This window comes from Canis aureus, chromosome 1 (assembly GCF_053574225.1).
Source record: "Canis aureus isolate CA01 chromosome 1, VMU_Caureus_v.1.0, whole genome shotgun sequence".
NCBI lineage: Eukaryota > Metazoa > Chordata > Mammalia > Carnivora > Canidae > Canis > Canis aureus.
Window position 1 is genome coordinate 108398349 of NC_135611.1, and position 20130 is coordinate 108418478.

The window sequence follows — 20130 nt, forward strand, 5'->3', positions numbered from 1 at the left end:
TACTACCTGCCGCCCTCCAAGACGCAAGCCAGGTGAGAGCAGTGGGGAGCACCAGCACCTGTGCAGCTCCTGGTTGTCAAGTAAAATCCAGAACTTACAAATGCTGGGCCTCATCCCAGAACCTGTGCCCACCTGCATGCTCAATGCCACGCCATCCTAACTCCACACCCACTGATGCCACATTATACTCCTCCCTCCCTTACCCTGGCCTGCAAGCTCAGGGTAAAACCAGAAGGGACAGATATGGGAGCTGACCCGCTCCCCGCCCCCGTGGCTGCACCCTCTGACAGCATGTTCCTCATGTACCATAAGAGCTCCCAGCAAAGACTGGAGCTCCTGGCCCCTGGCATGCATGGGCCACCTGGCTGGCTAGCCCAAGCCCCTCAGCCCTGCCGACCCCAAGAAAGGAGGGGTCCAAGGCTGCGAGTGGTTAAATAATTAATAAGATTACCAACAGTGTGTTAATTACAAATAACGAGAGAGGAGCTAGAGGTGGTGAATTTTCCAAACAGAGAACCAGGATCCGCAGCCCCAGGGCCCAGGGGTCCGGCCACCCGGGTGGGGCAGCTCCGTAATAAATAATGGGGTTGGGGGCGGGGGTCAGGGCTGCTCCTGCTTCTTCTTGACAGAAATCCGTTTCTTCCTTGCCGCCAGCATCTCATAGAAGGGGTCCACACTCACAGCTGCCCTGCAGAAGGGGAGGGTCCAGGGTGAGGGCCAAGGAGCCCAGCTCCCCACGCCCTCTGCTCCCACCCAAGGACCCCGGAGCCCAGGCTCACTGGATCGACTTGATCCACTCCTCCTTCTCCTCCTGTGTCGGGGCCGAGATCCGGTACACCATGTGGTTCCCTTCAACCACCCGGCCGTCGGCCTCTGTTTTACAGGCTTTGATGAGCTGCCCCTTGTTGTTGGGGATATAAAGCTCAAAGCAATTCTGGGGAGACATGAGAACAGAGCGATGGCAGGTCAGAGCTGGCCCTGGGCCCAGAGGAGGTGCCACCATGGCAGGAAGGGGCACAGAGAGGGTCTTACCGGTTTTCGGGGGTCATCCACTTCTCGGATGCTCAGATTCTCCAGGGGGATAATTCCTCGGGGTTCCTTGTCCTGAAGGAACAAGGTGGACAAGACTCAGACTTTCCAGTCCTTGCTCAGCTCCTCCTCCCCAACCCCAGCAGTGCCTGTGGTTCAAGTCACTGGTTGTGGTACTTTGTCACAGCAGCGCTAGTGGACTGGTATAGCCCTCCTCCCTCAGACCCCAGAGCCTGACCCCCAGCCCCTCCTCCCAGCACCCCAGAGAGAAGCCCAGCTCTGCCCTCACCGTAGTGTACTCGAAATAGTAGAGGCAGTTGTCAGTGAGGATAAACCAGCGCCGCTTCCACGTCTTCACCCGGCCCCCTGAAAGGGAAGGGGTGGGAGGGGGCCTGGGCTCAACAGGGGGGACAGGGCCTCCGGGAGGCAGGGAGGGGACTGAGAGGCAGAGTGAGCGCAGGGAAGGCGGGGCTGGCAGGGCCTGGGATGAAGAAATGCGGGGGAAGAGAGACAAGCAGGGACAGGCCTTCAGGGGGCCCCCCCTCCAGGATCCCGCCCACCCCCAACGTGGGGCTCCGCACTTTCTAAGCCTGCCTGTCTGCCCAGAGCCTGGGAGTCCGAGTCCCGAGTGCCCAGCCCCCTCCTATGGCCCAGGGCCACGGCAGCCCCTGGCAGCCCCTCCCGTGTCAGGTCGGTCGGTGTCAGGTCAGGTTGGCAGCGTACCTACCTCCTGGGGCAGACAGCGAGAAAGCAGGCAGGACCAGGCGAGGAGAGGGGAAGGCAGAGAATGGGGTGCCCCCCAAAGCCGCAGGCAACAGAAAGAGGGCGGGCCAGGGAAAGAAAGCACAGGGGGGTGGGAAAGAGAGAGGGCAGAGAGGAAGACGCAGGGAAGGAGGGAGGGAAGGGGAGGGGGGAAGAGAAGGAAGAAAACCAGTTACATCGACATGACCCTCTCCCTCCCGGGGAGGCTGAAGATCCTGAGCCCCCCCAACACCTCCTGGTGTCGCTGCTTGGTGCCTCCCCACCCCCGGGACAGGTCCTCAGCCGGCTGGGAAGGCCCTCCACTGCCAGAGGGAAGAGATCTCACCCCCAGAAGGTCATCCCAAAGGGAAGAGGACAAAACCCCCGGTGCTTGGCCTGAGGTGGCTGTGGGGACCCATGTGAGCTCCAGGACAAACTGGCTGTGTGACCTCAGGGCCACCTCTTGCCCTCTCTGGGCTCCAGTCTCCAGACCCACTTGCACCCATACCTTCCCACCTCAAGACGACCTGCCTCTAGGTTCCTTGTGGTCCCCAAGGGACTAGACAGTAACAGTTAAGAACGGCTTTCATTAAGCATCTTGGTGAACACAGCCTCCCCCTCCTTTGATCCAGTTCAACATGTGCTACACTCCGGTCAGAGATCTGGGCCCCAAGCCACCCCTGCCCTGTAGCTGCTGGACAGTGACCAAGCCTTAAAGTCCTCATCTGGGAAATGGGAAGCATTCCTGTGGGTGGGAAAGGTCTACAGGGGAATTAGCTCCTGGGAAGCTGCCCTGCCAGAGTTCCTCTTTCCCACCCTCTTGGCTAGGGGCACCTCCTGGCCTCCAGAGAAATCTGACTCTGGACTCATCTGGCCCCCACCCCTGGGGCTGATGCAGGAATCTGGCCACTCGCTGTGGGCTAGAAAGAGCAGTTTACACTTTTACCAGGACATCTATGCACCCAGTCAGGGCCCTGCTTGCTGCTGGGGAAGCCAGGTCTTGGCTCAAGAGCAAAATTCCACGGTGCAGGGAACACAGCCCTGCCTGCCCCGCCCCTCCAATCCCTGCACTGGGCCCTCCCGCTGCTCCAGCAGCCTCCACTGTCTGCTCCTGGCTGTTATTCCTCCTCAGCTTCCCTGTGTCTCTGGAGCAGCCATCCGCTACCTCTTCACTAAAGAGCCACAGCTAGCACTCCCCTGGTACCCACCATCCCCAGGCATGGCTCCCAGCCAGCTGCTCGCAACCTTGACTCTGCCCTGGAAGGCAGCTAGAGGGCTTTCAACATGATTGGCACCCATCCTGCCCCAGAAATCCTGGCTTTGAGTCTGCGGCTTGGCCGCTGGGCTTTTAAGAGTTCCCAGGTGAATCTCCCATGAAGCCACAAGTGGGCACAACTCCAATCCTCAGGTAACCCCATGGAAAGGGGCACCTGCTTGACACCACCCCTGCTAACAATGTATCCTGAATTGGCTGGCACCCCGTGTTTCCTGGGGGATGGGCCCCATCCCACGCATTCCAGCCCTGTTGGGAAGAGCCTGGCATTTATTCGGTGCTCTCCAATGCCTACCTTATAGCCACACATATTTATGGGGCCCCTCCTCTATGCCTGTGCTGGGGTCCAGCACACGGGCCTCATCTTGTTTTCAGGCCCATTTTGAGGATTTGGAAACAAAGCTCAGAGAGGTCAAATCATGGGCCTAAGATCACATAGCAAATGCGCATGAAAGCCAGGTCCTGAGCCTGGGCCCCCTAAAGTCCCCCTGCAGAGGCAGCCAGCAGGTTCAGGAGGGGACGTACCCAGCTTAAGGAGCCAGCCCTCCCGATCCGGGTTGAAGAAGGTGTGGGTCAGGTCATTGCCGTCATCCTCGGGAATCTTGAAGGGTTCATTTCGGATGCTGTCATAGAGGTTCTGAGGGGCGAAGGTGCAGTCAGCAACACCAGGCCCCAGGGACCCTCCCAGGGCTACCTGGCCATGGAGGAGGGGGGAGGCGGTGGGACCACTGGTGGAGTGGCCCGGGGAAGAGGAGGGGAGGAGGCAGATGGGTGGAAGGAGGCCTGGGGAGCAGAGAGAGAAGACAAAGAAAAGAGGCAGAGCTGCAGCAGTCTGCAAAGCTCAAGAGACAGAAAAGACAGAGAGATGGAGACTGAGGTTGGCCTGGGAGGGAGGAAGGGAAAAGGAAACGGACAGGTTGGCATGATCACCCCGGACAGCTCAGGCACCAGGAGGCCCAACATGGAGGAGGGCCCAGGGTAGGAAGAGGGATGGCACTGGGGGGTGGCAGGGAAGGGGAAGGGGGTGGTGCCTGACCCTGAGCAGCTCCTCTGGCAGGTCCCCACCCTCGTTGATGCCCCGGTTCATGGCCACGAAGCGCTCCAGGCCCGGCTTGTCCCGGACGTTGGGATTGTGAAGGCTGGTGTTCAGCATGATCACGGCGAAGGACAGCACGTAGCACGTGTCTGCACCAGACAGTCAGGTGGTGACGACACAGGTCAGTGGGCCCCCCGGCCCGCCTGCCCAGACCCCAGAAGTCTGGGTCGCCCACCTGTGGACTGGAAGACCCCAGGGTTGCACAGGCAGTATCGCTGGGCAAAGGCTTCCATCATCCGGTCAATCTTCTGGGCCTCTCCGGGGAGGCGAAAGCTCCAGAGAAATTGCCTGGGTTAGAGGGGGAGCCGGGTGTGGGTGCCAGGACTGGCAGAAACCTCTCCCCGCTCTCGTTCCCCGTGTCAGGAAGCAGTAACAGCCTTGTGGCCTCAGCAGCTGTCTCAGGTATGGATCCAAGCTGCCCCATGAGTACTGGCTGTGAGCCTTTTGAGGAATTTATACAGGAAAAAAAGCCTTTCTTTCTGCTAAGGTTGCTAGATAGGTCTGGTGGTCACCAAGGGCTTCTGTTGCCATGTGAGAAGAGGGTCTACAGAGAGCAATGCCAACACAGTGGCAAGGACAACCCAAAGATAGAGAAAAATCGACCTTCAGACACCATTTGAGCACCTGGATACAGGTGTGCCTGAAGGAGGCCCTACTGTGGACTTTTACCTTACACGAAAAGCTCGATTCCCTAATTTTTTTTTTTTTTCCTGAGTAGGGTTTCATCATCTGTAAAGAAAGCCCTGACAGGTACATTCCTGCCCTTCCAACCCTATCCCTCTCACCTGAGGGCCTGCACCAGATTGAGGTCAGTAAACTCATGCAGATCCACAAAGGCATGGAGCACTGCCAAGTTCAGCTCTTCCCTGGGAGGACAGAGACAGAGTCATGCACAGGAAGGAGGCTGGAGTGGGAGTGGACAGGAAGCAAACACTGGGGAGTCTCGGCCACCGCTTCTGCATAGTGGCTGCCACTGGAGCAGGCGAGATGTTAGCCTGGCCCCAGCACAGGCCTGGCTCCAGGACAGGAATGCTCAGAACACGCTCTTGGGAAGACCATCTGCTGCAAGATCATCCCTGGTTTAGCTGAACCTTTGTAGTTAAGAGGAATACAGCAGATGTGTCCCACCTACTATCACCTCTCTGATGGTCCCCGGGTTCTGCAGATGTCCAGAAATGGTCCCCACACCTGCCAGGCTGTCCCCATGCATCCCAGATGCTCCTGAAACAATCCCCATATGCCCCAGATGTCCAGAGGGCCCCCAAACATCTCTGGATATCCATACAATCCCCATAATCCCAACCATCTGATAGTCCTTATACTTGCCAGGTGTCCAGAAAGTTCTATACATTCCCCGATGTCCACACAATTCCTAAGCAACCCAGACATCCAGACGGTCCTGTGTCCCTCAGATGTTCATATCAGCCCAGATGTCCACAAATCCCTAGGCACCCATAATATCCACAGACCTCGTACCCCAGGTGTCCACAGGTGCCCATGCTCTCTAGCTGTCCACGTAACTCCAATGCACATCAGTTGTCTACACAATTCTCATGCTCCCACAAGACTCACAGATGTTCTCCACTGTCCCCAGACATAAATGGATGGTCCTCAACTTTTCAGGCATCCGCCGGAGATTCCCATGCCCCCAAGATGAGCACAGACAGCCCCAGGCTTCCACTGACCCCTCCATCACTCCCCTGTCACAATCCAGCCAGAGGGCAGGTCTATTAGGGCCTCTCTCAGGAGAGAAAGCTGGTGGCCTAAGGGCAGGAGTTGGGCAGGGACGCCTGGCCGGCTCAGTGGGTGCTTCCTACCTTTGGCTCAGGGCGTGATCCCAGATTTCTGGGATCAAGTCCCACATCGGGCTCCTTGCATGGAACCTGCTTTTCCTCCCTCTACCTGTGTCTCAGCCTCTCTTTCTGTGGCTCTCGTGAATAAATAAAATCTTAAAAAAAAAAAAAAAAAAAAAAAAGGAGCTGGGCACAGGGGATGACAGGGAGCTGGGCAGGGTCTCACCTCTCCCCCAGGTAGTCCCCGATGGCGGTCTTGTTCAGGCCCTCACCCTTGTACAGAAAGCGGGCGATTTCTTCGGGTGTGTTCTGCAGGAGTTCATTCTCCACCAAGAACTGGATCCCCTGGTGGGTGGGGACCAGGTCTCAGCCCCAACAGCCAGAAAGCCACGCCCCACCGCCTCCCCAAGGACCTCAGCATCCACCCCCAGCCTGGACAGAACTGGGTCAAGTCTTGTTTTGGGGCTTCACAGCGGTCCCTAAATACCATCCCTTCCGCCTCAGAGCCTTCACACCTACTGTTCCCTCTGCCTTTGCCTGCTTAGTCCAGCAGCAAGGGCAGAGTCCCACAAGGAATAGGAGCCCAGTGAGTTTGCTGAATGTGTGACAAACTACAACTGCTTTGGGCTTCAAGAATACCGTGAGACACTGTTAGTAGGCAGCAGCATGTCACGGGCTGTGAGGGCCAAGCCTCAGGATGGATGGGGCCTTCTTGGCTCACCCTGGGCCAGGAGAGATACACCTAACTCTGGAGTGTGGCAGCCATGTCTAAGGGCTCATCAAAGGCAAGGTAGGGCCAGCTCTTGTCCTGGGTCTCCAGCCCTGCCTAGTACACGGGCAAGCTCGAGGGAGGCCACAGAGAATGTGTGAAATGAATGACCTAGTAAACAAACATCTCTCTGCACCAGGTGGACACTGACTCGTCCTTCAAACCGGACCTGAACATCCTCTCCTCGAGAAAGCCCTAACTTTACGAAGCTCCCCCATGAAGGTCCACAGCCCTGGGATCTCTGTGAAGTGGCACTGGTCAACCCTCCTTTGGGCATGTCATGGTCCATGTTCCCTACCACACTCGAGCTACTCCTGAGACTCTAGGTGGCACCACAAGAGGGTCCAGAAATATGAACAGAAAGGGGAAGGGAGCCTCCCAGGCAGAGGACACAGGACACACAAAGGTCAGGAGGCGGGGACACCTCCGTTAGTGTTCAGAAAACAAATGGACTGCCAATATCTGAATCCCGGAATTAGAGCCACATGTGTCCACCTCAAGTAGATCTAGAACCTGAAAGTGCCAGAAGCCCCTGTCTGGATGTCTGCCTGGCCGATCCCAGCCCTGTGACCCAAGCACCTTCTTGGGATCCATGTTGAACTTCTTCCTGCCCATTGCCATCTTCCGGTTCCGTTGCAAGGTCTTACTGCAGGAGAGAGCAAGGGATGGAGGCTCAATGCCTGGACGTCCCTGGCCTGGCCCCATGATCCCCAAGTTCCCCACCCCAGCCCTCACCTGCCCTCATTGGCCTCCAGACCCTCCACCTCGCTCATGGCTTCACTGAGCTCCTCCCGAAGGCGCTGGATCTCCACCAGCAGCTCCTGTTTCCGCCGCCGGATGTTCTCCAGCTCCATCCGCTCCTCCGGAGTCAGGTCTGGGGGCTCTGTGGGTCAGGGTCAGGGGTTGGAGGTCAGTTCTGGGGGCTGGGAACCTGGATTCCTGCAATCTAGGGGAGGACCGAGCTGGGGTGGGCAGGACTAGGTTGCAAGGGAGGATGAGGATGAGGATTGGGCCTCCTCTGTCTCCTGGAAGAAGGGGCTGGGAGTCTAGATTTCTCAGCCCAGACAAGGAAGGGCTGCGGATCTAGACTCTTAAGTCCTGGGGCAGGAGGAGGCTAGGGGTCAGGACTCCTGAGTCTGAGGCAGAAGGGGGCTGGGAGGCCGAACTTCCGGGTCCATTACTTGGAAGGGGAGTGAGGCCTTGGTTCTCTGCCTCCATTCCTGGCGAGGCAACTGGGAGCTTGGGTGTCCGGACTCCTGGGTCCATGAAAAGTAACTACGGCAGGGAAAGCTGGTGACAGCTCCTGAGAGTTGGGGAAGGGGGGCGGGGCATCGAAGGCCCCCGCCCCGCCTTCGCGGGATCCCCGCAGCCCCCAAGATTTCTCCCCAGCCAAGCGCCCCAGAAGCCCCCCTCCCGGCTCCCAGCAGGCACTGGGCTCGCCCGGCCCTTCCAGCGGGAATGGTTCCGCCCCGGCCGCGCCTCCGCCGCTCCATCCCGCCCCTCCCGCCGCCACCGGAAACAGGCTCGGCCCACACAATGGCCTGGAACGCCCTGCTCTCGGGCCCCGCCGGAAGCCCGTTCCGCGCCCCACAAAAGCGAGGCTTCGACGGGGCCCCAAGGCGCCGCGCGGCGCGCGCCGGGAGGGACGTTCGCGGCCGAACGTTCCAGTCCAAACGCTCCATCCGCTCCCAGCCGGCCCCGCCCCTCCCTGACCTACCATAGACACCGTCCTCCATGGCGGCTAGGAAGGCCCGCGGGGAGTCCGGGGCGGTCCCGCCGGTCGGGCCTGGATCCGCGTTGGCCCGCGGGCTCGGGTGAGCCCGCTCAAACGCCCCGGGAGCCACCGCCGCCTCCTCAGCGCCAGTCCTCAGCGCTGAAAAGACTCTCCTTTCGCCTCCCAACCGCCCCGCCGATAGGGACCGCCCCTCGTTTTGACACCGCCCAATCCATGGAGAGCCCTCTCGTCTGCCCCGCCCCCGACCCCGAAGGATCGTCCTCCAGGACCAATAGGCGCACAGGGAACAGACGTAGCACCGTCCGGGCGGAGATAGACGGGCGGTAGGGCCAATCGGAGTGCGGCCAGGGAGCCAGGCCCCGCCCCCGAAACAAAAGAAGGTTTGTGGCTGGTGTGCCCGCCAATGAGAAGACTCGGAGAGGAATTGCATGGAGGCGGGACCGTGCGCGAGCCGAGAGGACGGCGCCTGCGCAAGGGCTCTGGAAGGACGCTAGGCCAGTCGACCCCGCCTCTGGTGATAGGTTGCCGGGGAGCGGTACTTTGTTAGTCTCGTTGCCAGGGGGCGGCGCCACAACTGTCGGCTGTTTCCGGGAGCCACACCTCCGCGGCCGGCGCAGCAGGCTTTTGACCGCAGCGGTTGCCAGGCAACTGGGAGCCGCTTTGGCCCGTCGTTTGGCCTCCTTCCTCCCCTTACTGGCCTCTCTGATCTCCAGATCCTTTCTTTAACCCCTCTCAGGACTTCCCCAGCCACTTCAGCCTCTTGCGAGCCGAGGGGTGGTGAAACAAAGACATTCTTTCTACGCTATTGGGTATCTGTCATGCAGAGTGGGACATTTGGGGAAGGCTACGCCTTCCTGACGCCTTCTGCCTCTCGAGTTCCTCCCTCTCTCCCTCATACTCCTCCCCTCACTTTAGCATCCTTCCCCTAAAACGGCTCCTCTTCCTCAACATCCTCCCACCTCTCCGCTTCCTTCCTCGCTCACAAAGTCCTTTCCGTCCTCTCTGCCTCCCCTCCCTTCAGGTTCCCCCTCTTCTTAAACTCCTCCCTCCTCTCGGAGTCTCCCCACCTATGATACCCTTCTCTCCCCTCCCCCTCCGCCCCAGCCTCTCATTTCCATTCCTTGCAGAAAAACCAAGTGCAGGCAGCAGGCCAGAATGGAGCACCCGGGCATCACTGTCATGGGTGGGTCCCTAACTGGGTCTCAGGTAGTGACTGGGCCTTGTCCTCATTTGCCATCCCTGGGCTAGGCAGGTGGGGACAGATTCAGGGCCAGGACCTGGTTAAGCTGACAGATTAGACACGGAGCCTCTTAATCTCCTCCCTGACCTTTATGAGTGGCCTAGGTCTTGTCCTCCCCTCGTGGAAAGCTAGGGTGTGCCAGCCTGGCCCCACTCTTCTTCCTTCCAAGCAGAACCCCCCTCCTGTCCCTTCACCCCTAACTTAACATCCTTCCCCATGCCGGTGTTTCCATTACCCTCACCCCTGTCCCTACCTCAGACACCTGCACTGGGAGAACAGCTAGCTAATTAATCCCATCCGGTTATTAAGTGGGGGATTTTGAAGGATAAAGGGAGGTGGGGAAGCCACAAGCGGGGACCTGGGTTGATGCAGCACTGGGGCAAGCTAATGAGCAATGACAGTGCCTGCCCGCTGTCCTGGGACACGAATGGGAATGTATCCTCCTCCCTGGCACTGGCTCCTTCTGCAGTTGGCTCCCAGCCTGCTGGGCACTTAGTTGGATAACAGTACGGTGGAGGTTGGGGGACAGGCATGAGGAGCCAAGCCCCAGAAGCACACTCACGGACACACCACCAGGACTCACAATGATTTAATCTGGGGCACAGTTCTCCCCCTGAACACATACTTCCTCCTGGCATTCAGAGCTCCCTTTTCCTTTTCCTGTCCCCTAAACTGGAATGGGGCATGGGGTGGGGGGAGGTTCTGGCCCTTAGCCACCGCCCCCGCTACCCCTTGCCTGCCCTGTCGTTCACACATCCAAGTTCAGAGCTGGCCTCCAAGAGCATCTCCTATCCCAGTTGCCCCTGGAAGGTCATGCATTTCAGGACCAGGGGGAGCTGGGCCAACTATAGGACCTTCACTCCCACCACGAGCCATCCCTTTCAATGAAGTGAGGAATCATCCTGGTGGAAAAGTCCTCGGAGAACTTCAAGTTCCAGTGCCCCATTTTTACAGATGGAGAGACTGAGGCAAGAAGGAGGGGAGTGGTCTGCCCAGATTCAAGCAGTAAGTTGGGGCAGAGTTGGGATTTAGAGCAAAGCTTTCTGGATCCTCATAAAGGACTCCATTCTAATCAACTCAAGCTCAGTTTCTAACCCTTTTGTACAAACCATGGCAAAGTATAGATAGATATCTGTATTTATATTATATATATATAATACACATATGTATAACATCTTTAAGAAATAGACACACATCACTAGGTATAGGTTTCCAGAGCACTGTAGACTCATCAACCTTTGGCCTCTCCATCTCTTGCCTGACAACCAGCCCTGTTATCCACAGGGTCTTGCATGGGCCCTCCCTTTCTAGATCAGCCCAGAAATGCTGCCAATCAAGTCCTGAGTCCATCTCCCAGAACTACCGAGTCCTAGGAGCTGATTCGACCTTCCAGGTTTTAATAATAGACAACTCTGGATCCCTGGAGCCTTGATTCCTTTTGGCATTACAGAACCACAAAGAATCATCGAGATTCTCAGCTCCACTGGGCAAACTGGAACCAGTAAGTCTCAAACATCTAGCATTGCCACTCCTTCCTTGACTCTGTGATCAATCTAGAGCCACAGAATCCTGATTCCTTTGGACATTCTAGAATGGCACTTAAAAAAAATACAAACCCGTGGATCATAAAGAAGCATTGATGATCTCTTTGGTTTGATGTTCTTTCTACAGCCGGTGGTCAGGAGTTATCTAATATCAAGAACTCCCAAGCTGTCACTGTAGCCCTTCCAGAACCACAGACACTCTGTTGTTTTGTGCATTCTAGAAAAATTGTTTACTTTCCTCGGTAGGTTGACATTCTAGCTCAAACCTGTTCTAGAACCATGAGTGCTTATCGCTGTGGTCAATCTAGATTCACAGAATCTTAACTCTTGGGCCTTCTGGAACCACAAGGTCTTTTCTTGACCTGCAGTCAACAATCTTTGTCATTGGTTAATAAAGACGATCTTGAATTCCTGGGGCATTCCATAACTCTCCCTCCTTATGTGGTCTAGAAAAAAAAATAATTTGCTACTTGGTTAGCTGAGTCTAGAAGCAACAGTCCCTTGAATCTTAGGTCAATCCAGACCTACAAACGTAATGTCTGTTGCTGCCCCTGGAGGAAATGTACCACCGATTCCTGACCCTGCTCAACAACCCAACCCAGCCACACAGAGGAATCTAGAACCACCAGTTCTTGTCTCTTGGGTGGTCCAGAATCCTGGATTCCCCAGCTCTGGGGAGACTCAGGTGTCAGGCTGATAAAGGGATCTCAAGAGGGAGCATGGAACACAGAGGAATTAAGATCCAGCATGTCTGTGGTGGGTCCCCTATCCATGGCAGAACTTCACCAGCTAAGAGTTTACCCAGCAGGCCTGTTGGTCTCGGGTAACACCTGCCCCCATCCCAGGAGAGGGCCCTAACTCTCCATCTCTCTATCTCTGGGAAGGGGGTACAAAGAGGGAGACACCAGCTGGCATCATGGGGGCAGGGTCAGTGCCAGGGTTGGTGTGAGTACTTGGGGGCTAGCAATCCCATCTTCCGCCTCCACTCCCTCCCCCTCCTTGGCCTCCTCTTCCTCATCTTCTTCCTGGCAGCAGCTCAGTGCAAGTTCGTTCTCATAACAAAATGCAGCCAGAGAACCGGGGAAACTTGACTTGGGGCTGTGGGAAGCCCGCTCTGCCTGTTCATCCAATTCCTTGGCGCTGCAGACTGGTGTCCCTGGGACCTCGTAAGTGCGGTGGAAGTGGCGATAGTCAACCTCGTACTGGGAGCCACGCTGGAAGAGGACTGGCTCAAAACGATGGCCCCAGAGCAGCTCACCAGGGAGGTAGGAGGAGCGACACTGTGTGGTCATGGCCGTGGCCTCAACCATGCCCTCAAGAATGACCACCAGCTCAAAGTCAGCCCGGGCCAGCTCGGCACGTCCTAGTTCATACAGAGGACTGGCAGAGTCGATCTCATGCACGATGGTGATGGGAGACACAAGGAAGATTCGATCAGTGCCACCATCAAAGCCCACGTCCACATCCTGGTGATCCAGTGGTATATACTCACCCTCTGGGGTGACACGAGGCTGTGGCAAGAAGGGAGGGGCCAAAGACAGATGGCAGGGAGCACGGAGAGGAATGGAGACAGAGGCAAGGAGAGAATGGAATGGAGATGTAGAGAAAGGGGAGAGCAGAAATAGCAGGGGTCGTGGGGTGAGAACATGGACCCAGAGAGAGAGGGGAATGGAGGCCCAGAGAAGGGTGAGGACAGAGCCAGAGATCAAGAGAGAGAGACAGAGACTCAAAGGGTTCAGGGATAGAAACACAAGAGAGACAAAGAGAGGGGACAGAGGGGCACAATGATATCGGCATCGAGTCACAGAAATCAGCAAGGCAGAGATGAAGTTAAAGAGACAACAGAAGAGTAAAGTCCAAGCAGCAAGTGGAGAGGGAGGAAAAAGAAAAATGGTTTTCAACATATGGCCATTGAGGGATAAATCAAGATGACAACCCGTTCAATACTCTCTATTCCACCCCAGCCTTGGGTTATCTATCCCCTCCGACCCAACTACAAGCCCCTCTGCCCCATTGTGCATGTGATTGTGTGGGGGCAATTGGCACTCCCCCCCCCCACATCCCCTCATTGGCTCCATACCCAACCTCCCCAGCCCTGTCAGCACCCTGCAGACTTCTGGGAGTATCTGAGGGTATCTCTCCTAGTCCTGAATCCTAGTCTTGAAGCAAGAAGGAGCCCTCAGATGCTGCTGGGAGTTGTAGTTCCCACCACCATTCTCCCCACCTTCTCTTCAAAGTCCAACCTCACCCCAGGGTTCTTAAATGTCTTTACTTGGGCAAGGACAACTAACTACTGCCCTAGGATTTGGGCAGTTTAACTATAATTTCAGAGACACACTAAGGCGCCTACTTCAGGGCACCAGAGGGAGCTGCTACCCCAGGGGCAAATGGGGGTCGTAGTTGTTTTGTTTGTTTTGGGGATACGCTACAATTTAAGGGTGTTTTCCAGCCCTGGAAGCCTCTGAGCAGGGGACTGATGGGGCCAACTGGGCCACTGAGATGGGGAATGAAGTCCCCCACAAAGGCTGCAGGACTCCTTACCCAGAGGCCACGGAGAATTGTGTTCCATGCCTCTGCAGGTGTGACTTGCACCCCCATCCTTGGCCCTACATCTCCCACAATCCCATAGGGCACTAGCCTCAAGTCACAGGCCATTCTTGGTACTACCATGTTGGCTGGTAATTATAAACCAGAGCCATGGTTTACACCACCCACAAAAATATATCATCTGCTCAGACCGTCCCTTCTGGACACCTTCCCCGCCCACAGAGCCTTCTGGAAATTGTAGTTCAGAGCCTTTACAGGCCAGGTGTGGCCTTCTCGGGTCTAGCTATCTCTCAACCCCACTGGGGGCCCATCCTCAAGCCACAGGAAGTTCTTTATGTCTCAACCCCCGTTTCAAGCCTAGGTCTCCAGTCAGCACCGGTCACAGTCCTCCCTTTTGGGTCTCCAGCTCCTCTAACTGATCCCGGAAGGAGCCTCAGGCCACATGGAGGGCGGAAGGGCTCCCCGGCGCGAGACCGCTGGGAATTGTAGTCCACGCGCCCTCCACGCCCACCGCGCACCCTACCCTCGGGCCTACATCTCCCACAATGCCCCCCGCGACGAGCCCCTCCCTTCCGCCCCTGGGCCCGCACCTGCAGCAGCTGGGCCCGCACGTGGGCCTCGACCAGGTGGCTGCGGCGGAGGTTGCCGACGCGCCACATGAGGCAGAGGCGGCGGTCGCGCAGCGCCACGACGGCGTTCTCGCTGAACACAAGCGTCTCGTTGCGCTTCTTGGGTTTGGCCATCTTGGCCATGACGGCGCCCACGACGAAGGCGTCGAGCACGCAGCCAGCAATGCACTGCAGCACCACGGCGGCCACGGCGGCCGGGCACTCCTCGGTGACGCTGCGCACGCCGTAGCCGATGGACGTCTGCGTCTCGAGCGCGAAGAGGAAGGCGGCCAGGAAGCTGGCCACGTGGGAAAAGCAGGGCGCGGGCGGCGGCGGGGCGGCCAGGTCGCCGTGCAGCGAGGCGATGAGCCAGAAGGCCAGGCCGAAGAGCAGCCAGGAGGCGAGGAAGGAGCAGGAGAAGAGCAGGCACATCCAGCGCCAGCGCACGTCCACGCACGTGGTGAACAGGTCGCTCAGGTAGCGCGCGCCCTGGCCGCCCAGGTTCACGAAGCGCACGTTGCAGTGCCCGTCCTTCTTGACGAAGCGCCCGCGGCGCCGCCCGGCCTGCGACGGCGCCCACCCGTTGCGGCACAGCCCCGGCCCGGCCTCCTCCTCGTCGCCGGCGCGGCCCTCCCCTGGCTCCAGGGCGCCGCTAAGGCGGCGCAGGGCCCTGGCCAGGCCCATTGGGCGGGGGCACCCCCTCCACTTGGCCTAGTGGGGGGCGGGCGCCCCAAACCTGCGGAGACGAGAAACGGGCGGCAATGTCAGGGATGCCGGAGACGGTGGGCTCCTCGGCCGGGCATGCATGCTGGGCCACGGTGGCCTCACCTGGCAAGTGGGTGGCATATTACCCACCCTAAAAGTCGGAAGAGTACAGCATCGAGGATGGTGATATCATAGGAGATGCTGGTGTAGCAACAACAGCGACAGAGTCATAGCCATGACCTTATGGCAAGGGCCACGGTTGTTAGAGCAGACGTCTCTACAGCGGCAGACCCTGCTGTGAGCACTGTACATGAATGTGAACATATTTGAACCTAACACCAGAGGTTATTATCTCCATCTTATAGATGAGAAAACAGAGGCACAAAACTTCTGACTTGCTCAAGGTCGGTGCTGAGTAAACTAAGATTTGGGCGTCAACAAGCCAGAATCGGCAAAGTGGTAACCCTTTGTCAGCGCGGAATCCCTATGGAGAGATGAATTGGGGCTCTAGGCCCTCCATGGCTCAAAGCAGGCTCACAAAGCACAAGCAACGCAAGGAAAAATGGTGGATGTACTGAAATTCATTAAAATTAAAAACTTTTGAGGGATGCCCCCCACTGGCTCAGTCAGTGGAGCGTGGGACTCTTGATCTCAGGGTTTTGAGTCTCAGCCCCACGTTGGGTGTAGTGATTGCTTAAAGTCTTTAAAAAGAAAAAAAAAAAAAAAAAACCTTCTGTGCTCCAAAGGACACTGTCAGGAAAGTGAAAAGACAACCCACCAATGGAAGAAAATAGATGCAAATCATATATGTAAGAAGTTTATAATATCTAAAGACCTCAATAAGGTAATAACAACAAGACACCACAATTTAAAAATAGGCAAAGGAGGGGCTCCGGGGTGGCTCAGCCCGTTAAGCATCCAACTCTGTACAACTCTTGGTTTTGGCTTAGGTTGTGGTCTCAAGGGTCTTGAGATCAAGCCCTACATCAGGCTCTGCACTCAGCGTGGAGTCTGCTTAACACTCTCTCCCCCTCTGCCTCTCCCCTCTGTGCTGTTTCAAATAAATCTTAAAAAAAAAAAAAAAACAGGCAAAGAATCTGAAGAGACATTTCTCTAGGAAAAATATACAATAAGAGAGATACATAAAAAGATGTTCAACGTCATTAGCCATCAGGGAAATGCAAATCAAAACTACGAGACTATTTTCCACCCACTTGGGAAGACAACAGTGTTGGCAAGGATGTGGAGAAGTTGGCGCCCCTTGAATGCTTCTGGTGGCATATAAAGTGGTGCAGCTGTTTTGCAAAACCATCTGGCAGTTTCTTAAATGGTTAAACATAATTACCCTATGACCCAGCAATTCCAAGTCTAGGTATCTACTCAGGACAAAACAAATGTCCAAACACTTGTACACAGATGTTCCTAATAGTATTGGTCGAGATTGCCGAAAGATGTAAACAACCCAAATAGCCATCAACTGATAAACAAATAAATGTGGTATATCCACATGATGAAGTACTACTTAGTAATAAAAAAATGAAGCACTAACAAATTACAACCTGGACAAACCCTGAAAACATCATGGTAAGTGAAGCCAGATGCAGAAGACCACATATTGGGGCACCTGGGTGGCTCAGTTGATTAAGCATCTGACTCTTGGTTTTGGCTGAGGTTTGATCTCAGGGTCGTGAGATGGAGCCCCGAGTCAGCTCTGTGCTGAGCACAGTTTCTGCATAAGCCTTTCTTTTCCTCTGCTCCTCCATCTCCCTCAAATAAATCTTAAAAAAAAAAAAAAAAGAGAGACCACATATTGCCTACTTTCATTTATATTGAAATCTGTACATTGAGAAAGGAGACTAGTGGTACCCAGGGCTGGGGAGATGCAGGATGTGAGGAGTGATAGCCAGAGGACATGGGTTTTCTAAAATTGTGGTGATGGTGGCACAACTCCATGAAAATACTAAAAAACACATTGAATTATACACTTTAATGTGTTAGCTGTATTTTATCTGAATTATGTAGTTTTTTTTTTCTTCAAATTTTAAGGAATCTCTACACCTAACGTGGGGTTCGAATGCATGAGCTCAAGATAGAGTGCCATGCTCCACGACTGAGCCAGCCAGGTGCCCCTTTTCTAACATATTTCAATGAAGCTGTTTAAAAAAAGGCCCAAGCTCAGCCCTGACCCTCAGATCTTTGGCAAATCTAACCAGTTTCTTCAACTGTAAAAGGGGGGATTTGAGGTTAGGAAGTGTCTTCCAGTCATCTAGATCAAGGACTCAGTCCTGTCTTAGTTGCTGGCCAACTATATGTTCTGGAACCACTGGCTTCATTTTCTGGAGCCTCATTTGTGGAAAGACCCTGGGATTTCAAATCGGGCAGTTCTAGGGTGAATCTGAGCCCTGTCACTTACTGACTGTAGGAGTGGTGGCAAGTCACCTCAGCTCCCTCATCTGGGAAGTGGAATCTCAGCGACTCAACAGGGCAGGAGAGAGATGAGGGAGAGTGGGGCATGGATGGGGACCTCATCACCCCACATCCAGCAGCTGTGGAGGAGAGACTTCGAGGGCCCATCTGGGCTAGGGGTTAGATATTCGGCGATCACGTCCATCGGTATTTACCAAGCACCTAATGTACTGTGTGCGCCCTGCACCGGGCTCTGGGATCCTCACAGGCTTCTGGACAGGGCCAGGGGTGCTCAAACTGAGAGGGCTGTTGACTGATACCAGTTTCAACATCAGTGGGTCCAGCACACCTCCCTTGTCTCCCACCCTGGTCACTGAGCTCTGCACCTGCTGCCCATAACCACCTGGACATGCTGCATTCTGAGGACACAAAAGTTGTGGTTTAGGTCAGAGTGGACTGGGCCTGTGTTGAGCATCTGCGATGTACCCCAATCTTGACTCTTCTTACCCTCAACAGTCCTTGGAGTTGGGAACTCATTCTTCCAAAAAGGGGTTAACTGAAGCTATATGCTGAAGGGGCCAGCTTTGAATCCAGGCCCTGACCCCTGCATGTGTAGCCCCCTCTGTCCGTAAGTCCCCACTATGTGCTGGTTCCACCAGGGACCACCAACAGGGTAGGGGAGGTGGGCCCCAGGCTGAGTCTTCCCACACCTGCTCACTCATGTCTAATCACAACCCTTAAGGGGCTTTGTTTTCCACAGTAAACTTTGTCTCAGTCCCCTCAGCTGAACAGTAGAAGCCCTGGACTCCCATCTAGGGTCCTCAGGTGCCAAAGCCCAAGTGACAAACCACAGACCTCGGGGGGGGGGGATTCATTTCCTGAGCACCTACCATGTCCTGGGCTTTTGCCTGAGCTCAGGGGATGCCCGCAGCCCGCCCAGACTCCACCACACCCCACTGCTCACCTCACTTCGACTGTCCAGGACGCTGGGAAGATCACTGCCCCACTTCACAGGGTGGGGAATAGGCTCGGACACCTGGCCAGACCCACACAGTGCTGAGGGTAGGGTGCCAGGTCGGGTCCTGAGCCTTTCCAACGCAGGGCTCTGCATCAGTCCCCCCCTAGGCCCTGTGAGGCGGAAGTGACCATGTCCATTTCACAAATTAGATGGGGGCTTTCACCTCCAGAGGGCCCTGTCCGTGTCCAATGGGGCCCAGCTCACAGAGGGTGGGTGGGACATGGGTTCAAGCACCCTCCTTCACCCCCCCTGCAGGAAGGCAGGACAGGAGGGAAAAGGATCCAGAGCCTGAAGCCCTCCCCCATCCTCCCCCTGACCTGCCAGAGCAGCTTAATGTTTCCATATAAAGGAGACACGGGGCTTAAGGTGTGTCAACTTGGTGTCAAAGTCACCGTCTAATCTGAGGCCAAGAAGCTCCGCCCCCGGGCCCCCGCCTCCCTTCCCCCTCAAAAAGCACTTTCACACTCTTCTGGAGACCCTGGCTGTCCACCCCCCCACCCACACCCCCCCAACCACACCCCCCCAACAACAGGGCCTGAACAGCAGGTTGAGGGGCAGAGATTGACAGGGCAGGAGAGCAGGGGGGCGTCGGGACACAGTATGAACAAAGACAGAGCCTTGGAGTGGACAGGAAGGGCGCTGAGGGAGGCAGAGGAACAGACAGATCCCACAGGGGGTACAGGGAGGCAGAGAGAGGACAGACGCCCAGAGGGAGCAGGACAGAGACGGGGGTGGGTGGGGGGGTGGTCAGAGACACAGCAGGAGGGGACAGGAGAGACAGGCAGACTAGGAGCAGCTGGGATGGGGAGATGATGCATCAGGAAATGGGAATACAGGGAGCCGGAGCTGGGGACAGAGACAGGGTGAGACAGGCTCACGATGACAGGGATGAAGGGGCAGAAGGCAGATGGAGATGGGGTCAGAGATGGAGGCGCCTGACCGGGGCAGAGGTTGCTCTGGGGCTGGAATCGGTCACTGAAGGGGAAGCAGGACCTTCCTGGGGGACAGCAAAGACAGGGAATGCGGGGTGGAGGGGCCCTAGCAAGGAGGGTGTGGGGGGAGGTGGGATGGTCTCAGCCCAGGACCTCTGCATGGAGGCACGTACCTGGTGGGGCAGCCCACCCCCATGCCCTCCGCTGGGGGATCCTCTGCTAGGGCCACAGGGAGGCCCCCGTGGGTGCTGAGGGGCAGCAGTGTGTCCTGGGCCCCAGGGGCCTTGTGCTGGGCGCCCGACCTCTGTGTCCACAGGCGGATCAGAGGCCTGGCTGAGGGGGGGCAGGGGGTGGGGCCAGCCCAGAGCCGCAGAGGGGGAGCCAGGGAGGATGGCCAGGCAGGACAGCTGGGCCGCAGCCCAAGCAGGCTGGAGAGGAGACGCGGTGAAGAAACGGGAAGGGGGAGGGGGATAGGGAGACACGGGGAGATAGGGACACAGAGAAGGGAACAGAAGGGGAGAAAGGGGACAGCGGCAGGACAGAAATATGGGCTCCTCAGTTCCCTTTGAGATGAAGACTTCAAAAGCCCAGGGACACAGGTGAGCCACCCCTCCAGAGACCTGGACTGGGCTCCATGTGAATAAAATTCAGGGTGGGGTGTACAAACAGCACCCAATGGGCAGGGAGACCCCAT

The 20130-nt window shown here is 56.4% G+C and overlaps 2 protein-coding genes across 3 annotated transcripts; both read right to left on the reverse strand.

Moving 5' to 3' along the window:
* Window positions 1–421: 421 nt before the first annotated feature.
* On the reverse strand, window positions 422–8648 carry CYTH2 (cytohesin 2). Of its 2 annotated transcripts, XM_077846603.1 has the most exons (13): window positions 8419–8648; window positions 7883–7976; window positions 7437–7584; window positions 7281–7347; window positions 6159–6277; window positions 4925–5005; window positions 4315–4427; window positions 4080–4228; window positions 3568–3680; window positions 1319–1397; window positions 1033–1104; window positions 780–934; window positions 422–688 (listed from the first exon to the last, which is right to left on the reverse strand). In XM_077846603.1, exons 1-13 carry the CDS (start codon window positions 8419–8421, stop codon window positions 601–603), a joined length of 1281 nt encoding a protein of 426 aa, XP_077702729.1. In that variant the 5' UTR covers window positions 8422–8648; the 3' UTR covers window positions 422–600. The 2 variants fall into 2 exon arrangements, with proteins under 2 accessions (XP_077702729.1, XP_077702728.1); XM_077846602.1 differs by lacking the exon at window positions 7883–7976 and having other exon boundaries at window positions 1319–1395; window positions 3569–3680.
* A 1601-nt stretch (window positions 8649–10249) lies between these two features.
* Window positions 10250–20096, reverse strand: KCNJ14 (potassium inwardly rectifying channel subfamily J member 14). Its single transcript, XM_077846606.1, has 3 exons — window positions 19610–20096; window positions 14358–15111; window positions 10250–12731 (listed from the first exon to the last, which is right to left on the reverse strand). The coding sequence occupies exons 2-3, from the start codon at window positions 15057–15059 to the stop codon at window positions 12135–12137; spliced, it is 1299 nt and encodes a 432-aa protein (XP_077702732.1). The 5' UTR covers window positions 15060–15111; window positions 19610–20096; the 3' UTR covers window positions 10250–12134.
* Between the last annotated feature and the right edge of the window lie 34 nt (window positions 20097–20130).